The sequence below is a fragment of the Cucurbita pepo genome, chromosome LG04 (genome assembly GCF_002806865.2).
Source record: "Cucurbita pepo subsp. pepo cultivar mu-cu-16 chromosome LG04, ASM280686v2, whole genome shotgun sequence".
Classification (NCBI taxonomy): Eukaryota; Viridiplantae; Streptophyta; class Magnoliopsida; order Cucurbitales; family Cucurbitaceae; genus Cucurbita; species Cucurbita pepo.
In genome coordinates this window covers 9,687,807-9,699,332 of record NC_036641.1, presented here as the reverse complement: position 1 = coordinate 9,699,332, position 11,526 = coordinate 9,687,807, and the positions used below count along the sequence as shown (strand labels likewise).

Genomic DNA, 11,526 nt, shown 5'->3' with positions numbered 1-11,526 from the left:
AATTAAACTGGTTCATTTTGAATTTCGTGGAAATCCGGAAATTAATAAATAAATATTTCACAAATCTCAAGAATTTTTTGTTGACTTTCTTGTTATTTCAACCTTATTATTACAGAAGATAAGTAATTGACCTTGATAAAATATTTCTTAGCAAAAATAAAGTCGAGGCTAGTGTAGAAACGTAATAGTTAATAGACATCAAGGGTTCATGTAAGATCGTGTTATCTAACAAACGCTGCGTGAAAAGCAAGCAACTGTCCTCAAAATTTGTAGATCTTCTCTTGTCTGATCCGATCACTGAAAAAGAACCAAACAGAGGTGGCTCCCTCCAAGTAGCAAAATACAAACTACAGCCTGACCAAAATGATTTATGTGAAGATAATAACGGTTCAAAACCATTGCCCAGAAACCAATAAACCAAAGATACACCGTATATATGCAAGGCATTACTTCAATATTTTTGAAGGCTGTCAACAACTAACTACACCATACAATAATAATAAGAAGAAATACGAAATACGAAATACACGAGGCAGAAGATAGAGGACCCCATTAGCAGGTTTCGACACAGGGCCTGTCAGGAAAAAATTAAGCAGGCTCTTCTTAACATCCTCTTTCCAAGGCTCTAAACACAGATTACGGGGTGCTGCTCAATTTTGAACGCTAAAATGGACCTCCATCGCGCTCTTGTCCAAGGCCGCGCCTATAAATGTGCTCCCTTTCGACAAACACATCTCTACGGAAGTCTTTTGGTGGAAGGCCGCGTGGAGACCGAAGCGAGATTCTCAATGGAGATCTAATTGGATCTCTAATAGGGGAGCGGCTCCTCTCTCTCACATCACGTGCCCAGCGGCCACGCTGAGGAAGCAACGGCAGTGGTGGGGATGCTGGCCTTCTTTCAAATCCCTTCCTCTCGGTGATGAACTCATCCCTTTCATGGTTTCTAAGGGGCCAATCGGAAAGAATTGGCCTGTCGAACTTGGATCTTCCTCTGAAGCTGTCTTCTAGATAATCCACCCGATCCCTCCGCAGGTCAGAGTACCTGTTTTCATACCTCTGAGGTGCCAGACCACCAGCTGCAATGTCCCTGGAACAACCCCTGGTCCAAGCACGGGGAGGAGACCTATATTCATTAGGAGTCCTGCCAGGAGAACGTTCAATTGGGTGGGCAGTAAAGCGTCTAGGAGGAGAATGCAGGGACGGTGGACCACCAACAGGGCCTCTTCGAGGTCTTCCACCAGCTCCAGTGCGGGGTCTGTTGCATTTGTTACAAAATTCTCGTCTTCCAAAGTTTAGGTTGTCACATCTAATGAAGAATAAGAATACAACTGGTTTGAAAAAAGAAATGCACCACGAAGCAATGTAATGATAGAAAGTACACCATGCTATGCATTATGAAAATATTCCTCGTACAGACCACATGCCAAATGAGCAAGAAATTGAAAAAACTATCATTCACTTACAAGATTTGGTGCACACACGAGCTTTTCTGACGTGACATTTTTCATTCAGTCTGATCAACATAAAACAAAAGTAATATGTTTTTTCTTTTCTGAAATCCATAAAAGCAATACATATGAAAAAAAATGCTTTCAAGAAAAGCAGCCTCAAAACTATTTTTCAAAAACATAAAAATAAAATAAACACACAATCATCAACTCCTCCAAACAAAAAGTAACAATAATTCAACCAACCAAAAGAAATATCAATAGAAAAGGATCCTATTCCATGCAATGGTTGAATTTCTCGTTCATATGAGAAAAAGGTGTAATGGCATGGGCATCAACAAATGTTCGTCTGTATATAAAAGAAGCAAATCCATTGTCATGCCATCAACAAATGTTCGTCTGTATATAAAAGAAGCAAATCCATTGTCATATATATATATATCAAATTGTGGTGTTAGGTGAGTACTTACAAAGGATCTGAGCAATACCAATCCCCATCCCTAGGACACACATTTGGATTATTACTACGTTCCCCTCTAAATGGCCCAGGAGCAAGTCCAGGGCTATCAAAACCTCTCCCATATGGCCTTCCACCACTTATTCTTCGACTGTAATGGGGTGAAGTCTCTCGATATCTACCATGATCGCTCCTGCCTCCAAATTCACGGCCCCGCATAAGATCACCAGAACGATCAAAATCAGAAACATACCGGTGATCATCCCGATGACGTGTTGGAGAAGCTGAACCTGCATGTATTCTATATCCTGAAATAAAGATGGTAGTGGATTTATAAGATATTAAGAAAAGTAACATATTGTATAGGAAGCTTATTTGATGTACAACATCCATATATCTCCAAAGATTTTCCCTGATACAACTGCAAAAGGACCATCCAAACAAATTGACAACCATTGCCATTCATTGTTGGCATCTCCTCTCTGTGGACAGAGCAATAGAAGGTGCAAAGATGCAGACAAGAGAGAAAGTTCTGATGATAACTGCCTGTATAGGTTCAAAACGTTACCACCCATATCATCTGAAACTTTTAACAGAAGCAAATAAGATAGCAAAACCATAGCAACTTGCAATGTACACATGTCCTTCTTTCCACATGTCCAGTGTTAGTACATGTAAAACCCACATTTTGAATTATCATAGCCTACAGGTAATCTATTTCCAATTTTTCACAAACCCAGCAATGAGACCAAAAGCACTAGTCTTGAAGAAAAAAAAATCAGTGTGGTGATGTCCCGGTAATGAGGAAGGACATCCACCAATAGCCCAATCTTAAATGAACAACACGTACAAAAATAATCACACAGCATAATCAACCCATGCTTAAATACAGAATTCTTCAGTTGAATTGCACCTGGGAGGCTCAGTAAGACCACAGTGAAAAGCTCACAGGAAAAAAACCGTCATTAAAAAATCCACACAAATTGAAGCATCCAAAAACCAGATTAAACAATGGCACCCATCCTACTCTTTGGTTAATTCAGAAATCAAACTCCAAATCTTACTTGCATGGTCACAATAGTTCGTTCCTCTACGGCTTTCAGAAATATACCAATGGATTTCCATGCATGCCGCTAGAATAATTCTCTGCAGAATCTAGTGAGCTTAACCATATCCTCTTGAAATGATCAATGATACCTTCAGTCATTGACCGCAAAAAAAATATGTAAGAGTTCATACGATGAAAGGAATCCAGTTAATCCAACTATTAATCCACCGGGTGCCATTGATATGCCCATTCACACTACCATATATTTAGTTGAAACAAATCCCTAATTTGCAGGATGTCGTAGGAAATGAAATGTGAAGATCCCAAACTTCACCTGCAAATCAACCCTTTATGAACCCGACAAATAGATCAAGAAGTTGCTACACATGATTCAGATGGCCCTTAATACACCAATACAGCTCAATCAATGTCTCTCCACGAGAATAATTTCATCCCTCATATGGAAATCTAGACAGTGAAAAAATCCACCACATGACATAAATTGGCATCTCCACTTCATATGAGTCAAATACCAGAGTAAAGCTGGTAGCCCTTAACCGTTGGTCAATGCAACTGTAAGTTCATTTAGAGCTCATACCAATAGTCTCAACCAGGCAGACCATAACACTTCTCTAGCTTGTTATTTGATCACCTTCAATTTCTTAAGAGAACCCTCGCTCACCATGATTCAATTATGATTGGTATTTTAACACATCTTACTACAACCAGGCCCAACACCATGCTATCCCAAAATGACGACGGATGATATGATAGCCCCCCACTCAGCAACCCAGAATTTCTTGCACAAATTTTACCCCCAAAATTAAATGGTCTTAACATGGAAAAAATTGCAATTCCCGAGATCATGATCTGAGACTGCACTTACTCAATGCCCTTCTCAAGATCTAAGTTCTTGCAGTCAGCAACACAAAGCTGTAAGAGAATAGAAAGTTTTATTCCCAGAACAAAATTTTGACAAGGGGAAGTAGATCCACATTCTCGACATACAAAAGAAAATGAGGATAAAAGAAAAGAAATAACGAGGTTATGAACTCCATTTCTATCACAACATTTTCTATAAGATCAAAATGACAACCAAGAATGGCTGTGCTTACCCTAAGCTATCAATGCATCCTGACATAGAACTTGATAGATCAAAAAGAAAATGTCAAATTACATGCACAAATTGATACTTGAACTAAGTTTACACAAAATAGGTAGTATAAGATTACAATGCAGGTTGCTAGAATTTGAGAAAAATACTTGAATCTCATTCAAATATCAAAAGAGCCAACAAGTCCTCTCCAACAAGATTGATAAAAAATGAAGTAGAAAAAGAAGTGACATATTTGGCATCCCAATGAATTGGCATTTGACAGTAACTTTCACAGCAAGGTAGGCATACTACATGATAATTGACTCACCAAATGTGATCAGAAATTGGTTGGAATCAAGAGTGAAACCCATTAATTCCAATAATTGGCCATTTTGAGCAAAACTCTTAGACAAAATTCCTCTAGACGGAAAGACTCTAAAAACTCATCCTCTCCTGTGAATGGTAGATAGATATTCGTCTATCAATGAATACAGATCAAGGGTGCCCCACAAGTTTCCTGCAGAAACTTTCAAGTGATATAAGGCAGCAAGAAGGACCAGGGAGTATAATAAAGACGAGAGTCATACTGCAATGATCTTGGCAAAATTCTTCAATGAGTCCAACTAAAACATGAGCATATGACCATCCACGACAAAAGACCAACGTATAAAGTACAAGGAACCTGCGGAGTTCTACTATTAAGATATCTTCAATAATATGTCCTGGGAAAGAGAGGGAGTGAGGATGGTTTTCTTCATTTGTTTTAGAAGCATGTCTAAGCATTTCATCAACCATGAAACGAAAGCATACTTTAGCTAACTAGTTTAATACTCTCTAATTTAAGCAAAACTCACAAATTGGAATTTAGCTACGACAAAGAACCTGAAGGATGGGAAATTGTAAACATGTCGTGGCATGAATTTACAAAATATATACCCATATATGTATCTTAATATCATCTTGTAAGAAATCATATTGGTAAATCAAATAAATTCAATCTATGGTAACAAAATGCAGAGGCCATCCTTTCAAAAAAGCAAGGGAGATTCTATGGCTATAAATCAAGGATCGTCTGTTGATGAACTTCGGCCAGAAAAGAACACAAGGACCTTTAATCGCGAAGGTGAGGCTTTGGACAGTTTTGTTGAATCAGTTTCAGAAACTGATTACATTATCTTGACGTAAAAATTGCTCTTCTTTTAACAATTATGGTTCAAGTCGTATTTCGACCTCCTGTATGAACTTTCTGTAATCTCCATTGACTCGGGCTGGCTTTCCTCCCTATATTCGTAATTCTCATTCTTTCATTGAAAATATGTTTCCTACCAAAATATACATATAAATTCAACCCAAGGTCGCAAGCGATGAAATTCAACGCAGGATAAACTTACAGAACACACACACACACACACACACACACACACACACACAAAAAAAAAGCAATGCGCCTATTCATTCAATTATAGCTCGAAAAGTGTTCGAAAACGAAGGTGTGCAGAAGTAACGAACCCAAATCAGCTGAATATCGATCCAATCGAGAATATTGTGGAGGGTCACGAGGAACCTCACCGGCCTCGAAATCGCTTCCACGACCAACGCGGCCGCCACTGGTTGCACCGACTCCGTCACTATTCGATGGCCGTACTACCAGGCTGCTCAATAACGGCTGGTGGTTAGTCGTAGAGTCTTTATCCCTCGAAACCATCCTCTCGCCTTGTTTTCCTGATTCTTCTGCCTGCTTCAAAGAGCAGCCACGAAACCGGTCCGTCTGAAGTCTGAACGCCGATAAATCGTTGAAAAAGGCGGGGAGTACATTTGTAAACCCTAAATTCTAGGTATGGAGGAATTCAGCACGTGAAATTCCGTAAAACGTGTCACAATTACTAAAAGGGTAGTTGATTCAATCACAGTAATTATATCTATTATTTAAACCTCGTGAAGTAAAACGTCTTATTTGGAACTTTATAAGTCCAATGGACATTTTAAACTCAAACCTTTTTAAGGCTAAAAATGTATTTGCCCCTTTTAACTTATTGTAAGATAACAATTTTAAATTTATATGATTTTAATTTGTATATAATTGTCTATAAATCCTATGATGCTCGGATACACGTGTCAACCTTTCCCTACAAAACATCCCCGAGATCTTATGACGGCAGCAGAAAATGATAAAAAACGACAGCGTTAGAGGTCGACACGTGAACCGTACCATAAATTAAACGTAGCCCAATTCGGATCACCGCATTTGTTGTGCCCCGACACCTGGTGCTTCCACCACCGTTGATTTCGCCTCCCATAATACAATGAATTTTCACTACTGCCTCCATTAACCAAATTAATAATTATAATTGAATGCGATGTATAAAAAAGAAAAAAAATTATTTAATTTTTGAAAATGCTGAATAAATAAAAATGCTTATAAATTTATATTTTGGGCATTTTTTTAAAAATTTAAGAGTATTATTATTATTTTTTTTTTAATTTAAAATATTTTTATTAATTTAGGAACGTACTCTGTTTTTGTTTAAGAAAGCAAAATAATTATTAATTATTAAAATAAAAATTCTTAAGAAAGCAAAATAAAAAGAATTTAAGAAATAAATAGTATAAGGCGCGGCATCATTCAATAATTTGTCGAGTAGCTGGAGGGAGAACTCTGTAAAACTGCGACAAAAAGTTGCTCTGTTTTTGTTGGCGTGATAATCAATCGTCGTCTTTCAGTGTAAAATTTAAGCCTCCACCAACAGTGTTCATATATTTTTCTGCAATCGGCGCCTCTTTTTCTATTTGCGTGTTTGTTCGTTTTCGTGTTGCGAAAATTACAGCCGCTTCTACAAGGTTCTCGAACGGCCAAAAAGAAGTTAGCGCGTTTCTGCCTTTTAGATCTGTTTTCTGATCCCTTCATCCATTTGAGTGCATTCCAAGCGCTTTCAAGTTCATGATGTTTAGATTTCGACGATTTTTTTAGTGAGATTATAATCGACTTCCTCCATTTCTCTTTTATTTGGTAACTCTTCTTCTTCTTCTTCTTCTTCTTCTTTGTTTGTTTGATATAATTTCTTTCCTTCTGACGTGAGATTGCGTGTTCAGTTTTATGGTTCGGGAAAGATGTGCGTATTGCTGCAAATTAATAGTTTATGGCTTGATGATGACTAGATTTGGCTTTAGATCAGCAAAATTTAAGTTCTTCTGTTTAGTAGTCGATTATTTATGAGAACTTGGAGTTGATTCCCTAATGAAAGCATGTTTCTATGAAATGTGAAATCAACTTGATAATCCTTGATACTAATGTAATGGAATTTCAAGCTTATATTAACTGAAGCACCTCAGCATTAATGCATGTTTCTGTAAAATGAATCAACTTGATAAACCCTGATGCCGATGTGATGGAATCTTAAGCTCGTGTTAATTGAAGCGCTTCAGCATTAACTCGATACTGGAAGATGCTGGGTTAAGAATGGCGTTTAAATATTTGGATTATGATATGAAGCAAAATATCATCTTAACACTACCCATGTTAGGGAACTTCTGGTGAGGATTTCCGGCAACGTGGGATTGAAAACGCGAAGATTTCTCAATGTACAAGCGATTTTCGTTTAAATATAACTCCAATCTAATTGACATGGAGGATAATTCAGGTAATCCACTATTTGGCAGTCTGTAGCTGCGAAACCCATGAATTTTGTTTGTGCTTTCTGTGTACGGGGTGTAATAGACATGAGAATCAATGAACCTTTTAGACGATGGCAAAGACATGATAGTTGACGTTATTCGGGTTTGTTCTTTCAGGTCTTTTGCAGGGTGGTAAGGATTCTGAAGTCTCGAACCCTTCATGGAGGCTTTCTTTACCGCACGTTCTAGTAGCTACCCTAACTTCATTTCTATTTGGCTACCACCTGGGGTTAGTTCTTATACTGATTTAGCTCTATCTCTTTCTCTCGGTGTCTATGTTTGGCGAAGCTGTTCATACTTGTTTGTTCATAAGTAAACACTGATTGTAGCTTTCTATCTGTTTTCGGCAGAGTAGTAAATGAGCCAATGGAAGTAATTTCTGCGGATCTTGGTTTCAATGGGAATACATTGGCAGAAGGTGTTATGCTGCAAATATCTTGTTTGTGTTTTATTCAAGTTCTTTAATTGAGTTCATTCAATGCTCTAACGTGCCTTACCCTTAAATGTCTGATGAAGGTTTGGTTGTCAGTACATGCCTGGGAGGTGCCTTAGTTGGGTCTCTATTGAGTGGTTGGGTAGCTGATGGAATAGGACGTCGCATGGCTTTCCAACTGAGTGCTTTGCCAATGATTGCTGGTGCTGCAATGAGGTGACATTTTCTCCCATTAAAGGCAATTATAGCCAAGTTCTACTATGAAGTTTGCCACATCTTCATGTTTTTACTTGGCAATCCTGGCATTGTTCCTGTGTATTATACAACCTGGTATGCTTATGTGGGACACTGGAGCTGTAGGTTTCTGATGTTGTCTTTTAGCTGAATTTGACTTGTACCTCTATTACGACAATCACTGCCATGGTTCTGTTATGAGTTATGATGCGAATTCTATAGGTCATTTGTCTGCTGCTACTGATGGTACCGAGTATTTGATATTCCTGGCATTTGTCAGCTGGTGTTTTCTGTGCATAGGTTTTTAAACTCCCGCAATTTTAACTTTCTACAGTTCAGTATAGAACATTCATGAATGCACTTTTTTAATTCTTTGGTGATACTATGGCTAGGTGTTGGGAAAAGTAATACCAGTTGAGACATGCAGGTGTAGGAGGGTGGTTGAATATGGTGGGAAAAGTATGGTATTCTTCTGTTTGTCTAACAAAAACCAACTGAGAAAGGGGGCCTTAGCTGACTTAATTATGTTAATTGACTGGTGGCCTAAGTGGTAATTCAAAAGTTTCAATAGATGAACCCCTTTGTCACATCACTGCATGGCAGCTAGAGCATTCCGTTTTCATTTGTTTTCAGCCTTTCATTAATGTGAACTAGAGAAGCTTGATTGTCCTCCTTTTAGAACCTAACCTTCTATGTCTAGGACTAATTGATGCTAAAGTGGTAGATGACTTGGATGCACTTTCATCACGTTCTCATATAGAGATCTTGTTTTGGTAATTTTGTCCCTCAACACTTTTAGGCGAAAAGTCTCTTTCAACCAAACAGAAATTATCATTCAGGACCGAAGAACCTGCTTCTCTAAGCTGTAATACATTTTCTTCCTTCCTAGTCCGCTAGTCCAAGAGAAACCACCAAACTCCAATTTCCCAATTTTGTTTCTGCACAATGATTCTTGCTCTAATTTCGTAGTAATACAAGTTTATTGAGGATCATCATGCCCCTGTTGATTTTTTGTACTGAATTGTCTAGTTTCTTATCAACCATTTGACTACATGTTGTTTCCTCGTTCTTCATTTTATTGCACTCTCACGAGAAAAGTTAAGACTTGAATTTCAGTGCAATGACTAAAACTCTGGCTGGGATGCTTTTGGGACGTCTGTTTGTTGGGATTGGAATGGGTCTAGGCCCTCCTGTTGCTTCTCTCTATGTCACAGAGGTATAGCAATGGTTACATTACTGCTTTATATGCGTTAGCGTGCATCTTAAAAGGATTCAATTAGAGATGATGGCTTGCTACCTCACTTTTTTTTATACATCATGAGTAGGTATCTCCTGCGTTTGTGAGGGGAACGTATGGCAGTTTCATTCAGATTGCTACATGTCTTGGACTGATGGCAGCCCTCTTAATAGGAATCCCTGCTAAGGAGACAGTAGGCTGGTATGGAATATATAGAATATTCTAGAACACCTGAAAATACATAACCTTCCATTTATTTATCATTTCAAACTATGCTCTTCTTTTCTGGTTCAGGTGGCGTGTCTGTTTTGGGGTATCTACTATTCCAGCTGCATTACTAGCTCTAGCCATGGTATTTTGTGCTGAGAGTCCACATTGGCTATATAAGGTTTGTTCTGGAGCGTACTTTCAGATGTATCGAAATATATGTTTGTTGCATGAACATAAAAAAGGCTGTCTGTTTTACAAGTCTTTATAGTTCCTTAATCCTCCCAATGAAAACTTTGTTTTCCTTTTAAAATTGAACAGCGTAATAATTCCTCAGTCCAAGCATATGCATGTTCTCCAGTGCTCTGTCTCGCCCCACCCTTCTCCTCACTAAAATGCACCTTCGGTGTTTCTGGGTTGGGGTGGTGGGGGGTGGTGAAGCGAAATTGAAATGTTTGCAATGGCTAGGGTGCAGTTCTGTATCGAGGGATAAGTTCCTGTTTCGTAAGAGTACTTGAATGAGAAAATCTTATAATTCTAATCTTATGTAATGTAGCAAGGACGGACTGAGGAAGCAGAAACTGAATTTGAGAAGCTTCTTGGTGGATCACATGTAAAATCTGCTTTGGCAGAATTGTCCAAGTTTGACAGGGGAGATGAACCAGATTCTGTAAAACTTTCTGAGTTGCTCTTTGGCCGCCATTTTCAAGGTTAATATATACGTATATATACTGATTGAGTCCTATTTCTTGTTTACTCACTGTTTTCCTTTTTCTAATGCCACTATCCATGCACTTTACTGCATCAATTATCTCTTTCATTTGGGTGGAGTAGTTCTTCGTTATTCACGCAATTCTTTTGCAGTTGTTTTTATTGGATCAACACTATTTGCTTTACAACAGCTATCTGGTATAAATGCTATATTTTATTTCTCCTCGACTGTTTTTAAAAGCTCGGGAGTACCATCAAACCTTGCAAATGTCTGCGTGGGAATCTCAAATTTAGCAGGTTTGCTCCATGATTTGGTGGTTGGTGTAAATATAAGCTCCATACTCTGAATTCATTACTAGGCATTATTTATTTATTTTTAAATTCTCCATTTGTACTTCACAGGATCCATAATCGCGATGCTTTTGATGGATCGATTGGGAAGAAAGCTGCTTCTTCTATGGAGCTTTTCTGGGATGGTAACCAAATTAAGCAAATCTTTTCTTGTTGCTACGACATAGATCTTGAATGTTCTTGCCAAGTCTTGTTTATTATTTGGAACGAGGGAGGACCATATCTAGCTTGTTTGATCAAGGTTGCTGTTGGTAACTAGGATCTAGAACTGTTAATGTTAGTAGGCCAGGATTTATAACCACCTTATTTGATATGGTTTTGATAGGAAGCAAATATAGGCATTAAACAATGAATATTAGTAGACTAAAATGCCATCCACCAAGCATATAACAATTGAATGTCTTTCATGATTGAAGGATGCTGTTATCTTAAGAAAGACTTCGCTTGTCGTCTTGTGTCTAATGCAGGCAGTAGCTATGGCCCTCCAAGTAGTTGCAGCAGGTTCTCATTCACCAGACTCTGGAGCTGTGTACTTGTCAGTCGGTGGCACGTTAATGTAAGTAAATTTATTTATATTATTGTTTACATAAAAAATATTCCACATGCATTATGCAGCCACCCCCCCCCCCCCC

At 38.2% G+C, this 11,526-nt stretch overlaps 2 protein-coding genes across 13 annotated transcripts in view; one reads left to right on the top strand and one right to left on the bottom strand.

Moving 5' to 3' along the window:
- Positions 1 to 373: 373 nt before the first annotated feature.
- LOC111792626 lies at positions 374 to 5,911 on the bottom strand. Of its 10 annotated transcripts, XM_023674159.1 has the most exons (5): positions 5,559 to 5,646; positions 4,378 to 4,566; positions 3,840 to 3,886; positions 1,919 to 2,451; positions 374 to 1,306 (listed from the first exon to the last, which is right to left on the bottom strand). In XM_023674159.1, exons 4-5 carry the CDS (start codon positions 2,365 to 2,367, stop codon positions 664 to 666), a joined length of 1,092 nt encoding a protein of 363 aa, XP_023529927.1. In that variant the 5' UTR covers positions 2,368 to 2,451; positions 3,840 to 3,886; positions 4,378 to 4,566; positions 5,559 to 5,646; the 3' UTR covers positions 374 to 663. The 10 variants fall into 10 exon arrangements, with proteins under 10 accessions (XP_023529927.1, XP_023529926.1, XP_023529923.1 ...); XM_023674158.1 differs by lacking the exon at positions 4,378 to 4,566 and having other exon boundaries at positions 5,559 to 5,674; XM_023674155.1 differs by having other exon boundaries at positions 1,919 to 3,886.
- Positions 5,912 to 6,673: 762 nt separating this feature from the next.
- The window catches only part of LOC111793265 (probable plastidic glucose transporter 2), a 6,300-nt gene continuing 1,447 nt past the window's right edge, over positions 6,674 to 11,526 (top strand). Inside the window, exons 1-12 of one of the 3 annotated variants that reach the window (XM_023675068.1) lie at positions 6,674 to 6,909; positions 7,571 to 7,687; positions 7,839 to 7,950; positions 8,072 to 8,139; positions 8,238 to 8,370; positions 9,505 to 9,604; positions 9,714 to 9,826; positions 9,920 to 10,013; positions 10,389 to 10,542; positions 10,697 to 10,840; positions 10,946 to 11,019; positions 11,362 to 11,450. In XM_023675068.1, the coding sequence (XP_023530836.1) occupies positions 7,627 to 7,687; positions 7,839 to 7,950; positions 8,072 to 8,139; positions 8,238 to 8,370; positions 9,505 to 9,604; positions 9,714 to 9,826; positions 9,920 to 10,013; positions 10,389 to 10,542; positions 10,697 to 10,840; positions 10,946 to 11,019; positions 11,362 to 11,450 (1,142 nt within the window). In that variant the 5' untranslated portion in view covers positions 6,674 to 6,909; positions 7,571 to 7,626. Of the gene's footprint in view, positions 7,057 to 7,570; positions 7,688 to 7,838; positions 7,951 to 8,071; positions 8,140 to 8,237; positions 8,371 to 9,504; positions 9,605 to 9,713; positions 9,827 to 9,919; positions 10,014 to 10,388; positions 10,543 to 10,696; positions 10,841 to 10,945; positions 11,020 to 11,361; positions 11,451 to 11,526 lie in introns of all 3 variants that reach the window. The other 2 variants (XM_023675067.1, XM_023675069.1) reach the window with 2 other exon arrangements.

Bases quoted from the DNA above. Each gene is read 5' to 3' on its own strand.
- LOC111792626 (XM_023674153.1), bottom strand. From the start codon at position 5,754: ATGGTTTCGAGGGATAAAGACTCTACGACTAACCACCAGCCGTTATTG. The intron at 2,214-5,558 runs GTTCGTTACTTC...TCTTTATTTCAG, and splicing joins TCGATATTCAGCTGATTTGG to GATATAGAATACATGCAGGT. The intron at 1,307-1,918 runs GTAAGTACTCAC...ATTCTTCATTAG, and splicing joins TGGTATTGCTCAGATCCTTT to ATGTGACAACCTAAACTTTG.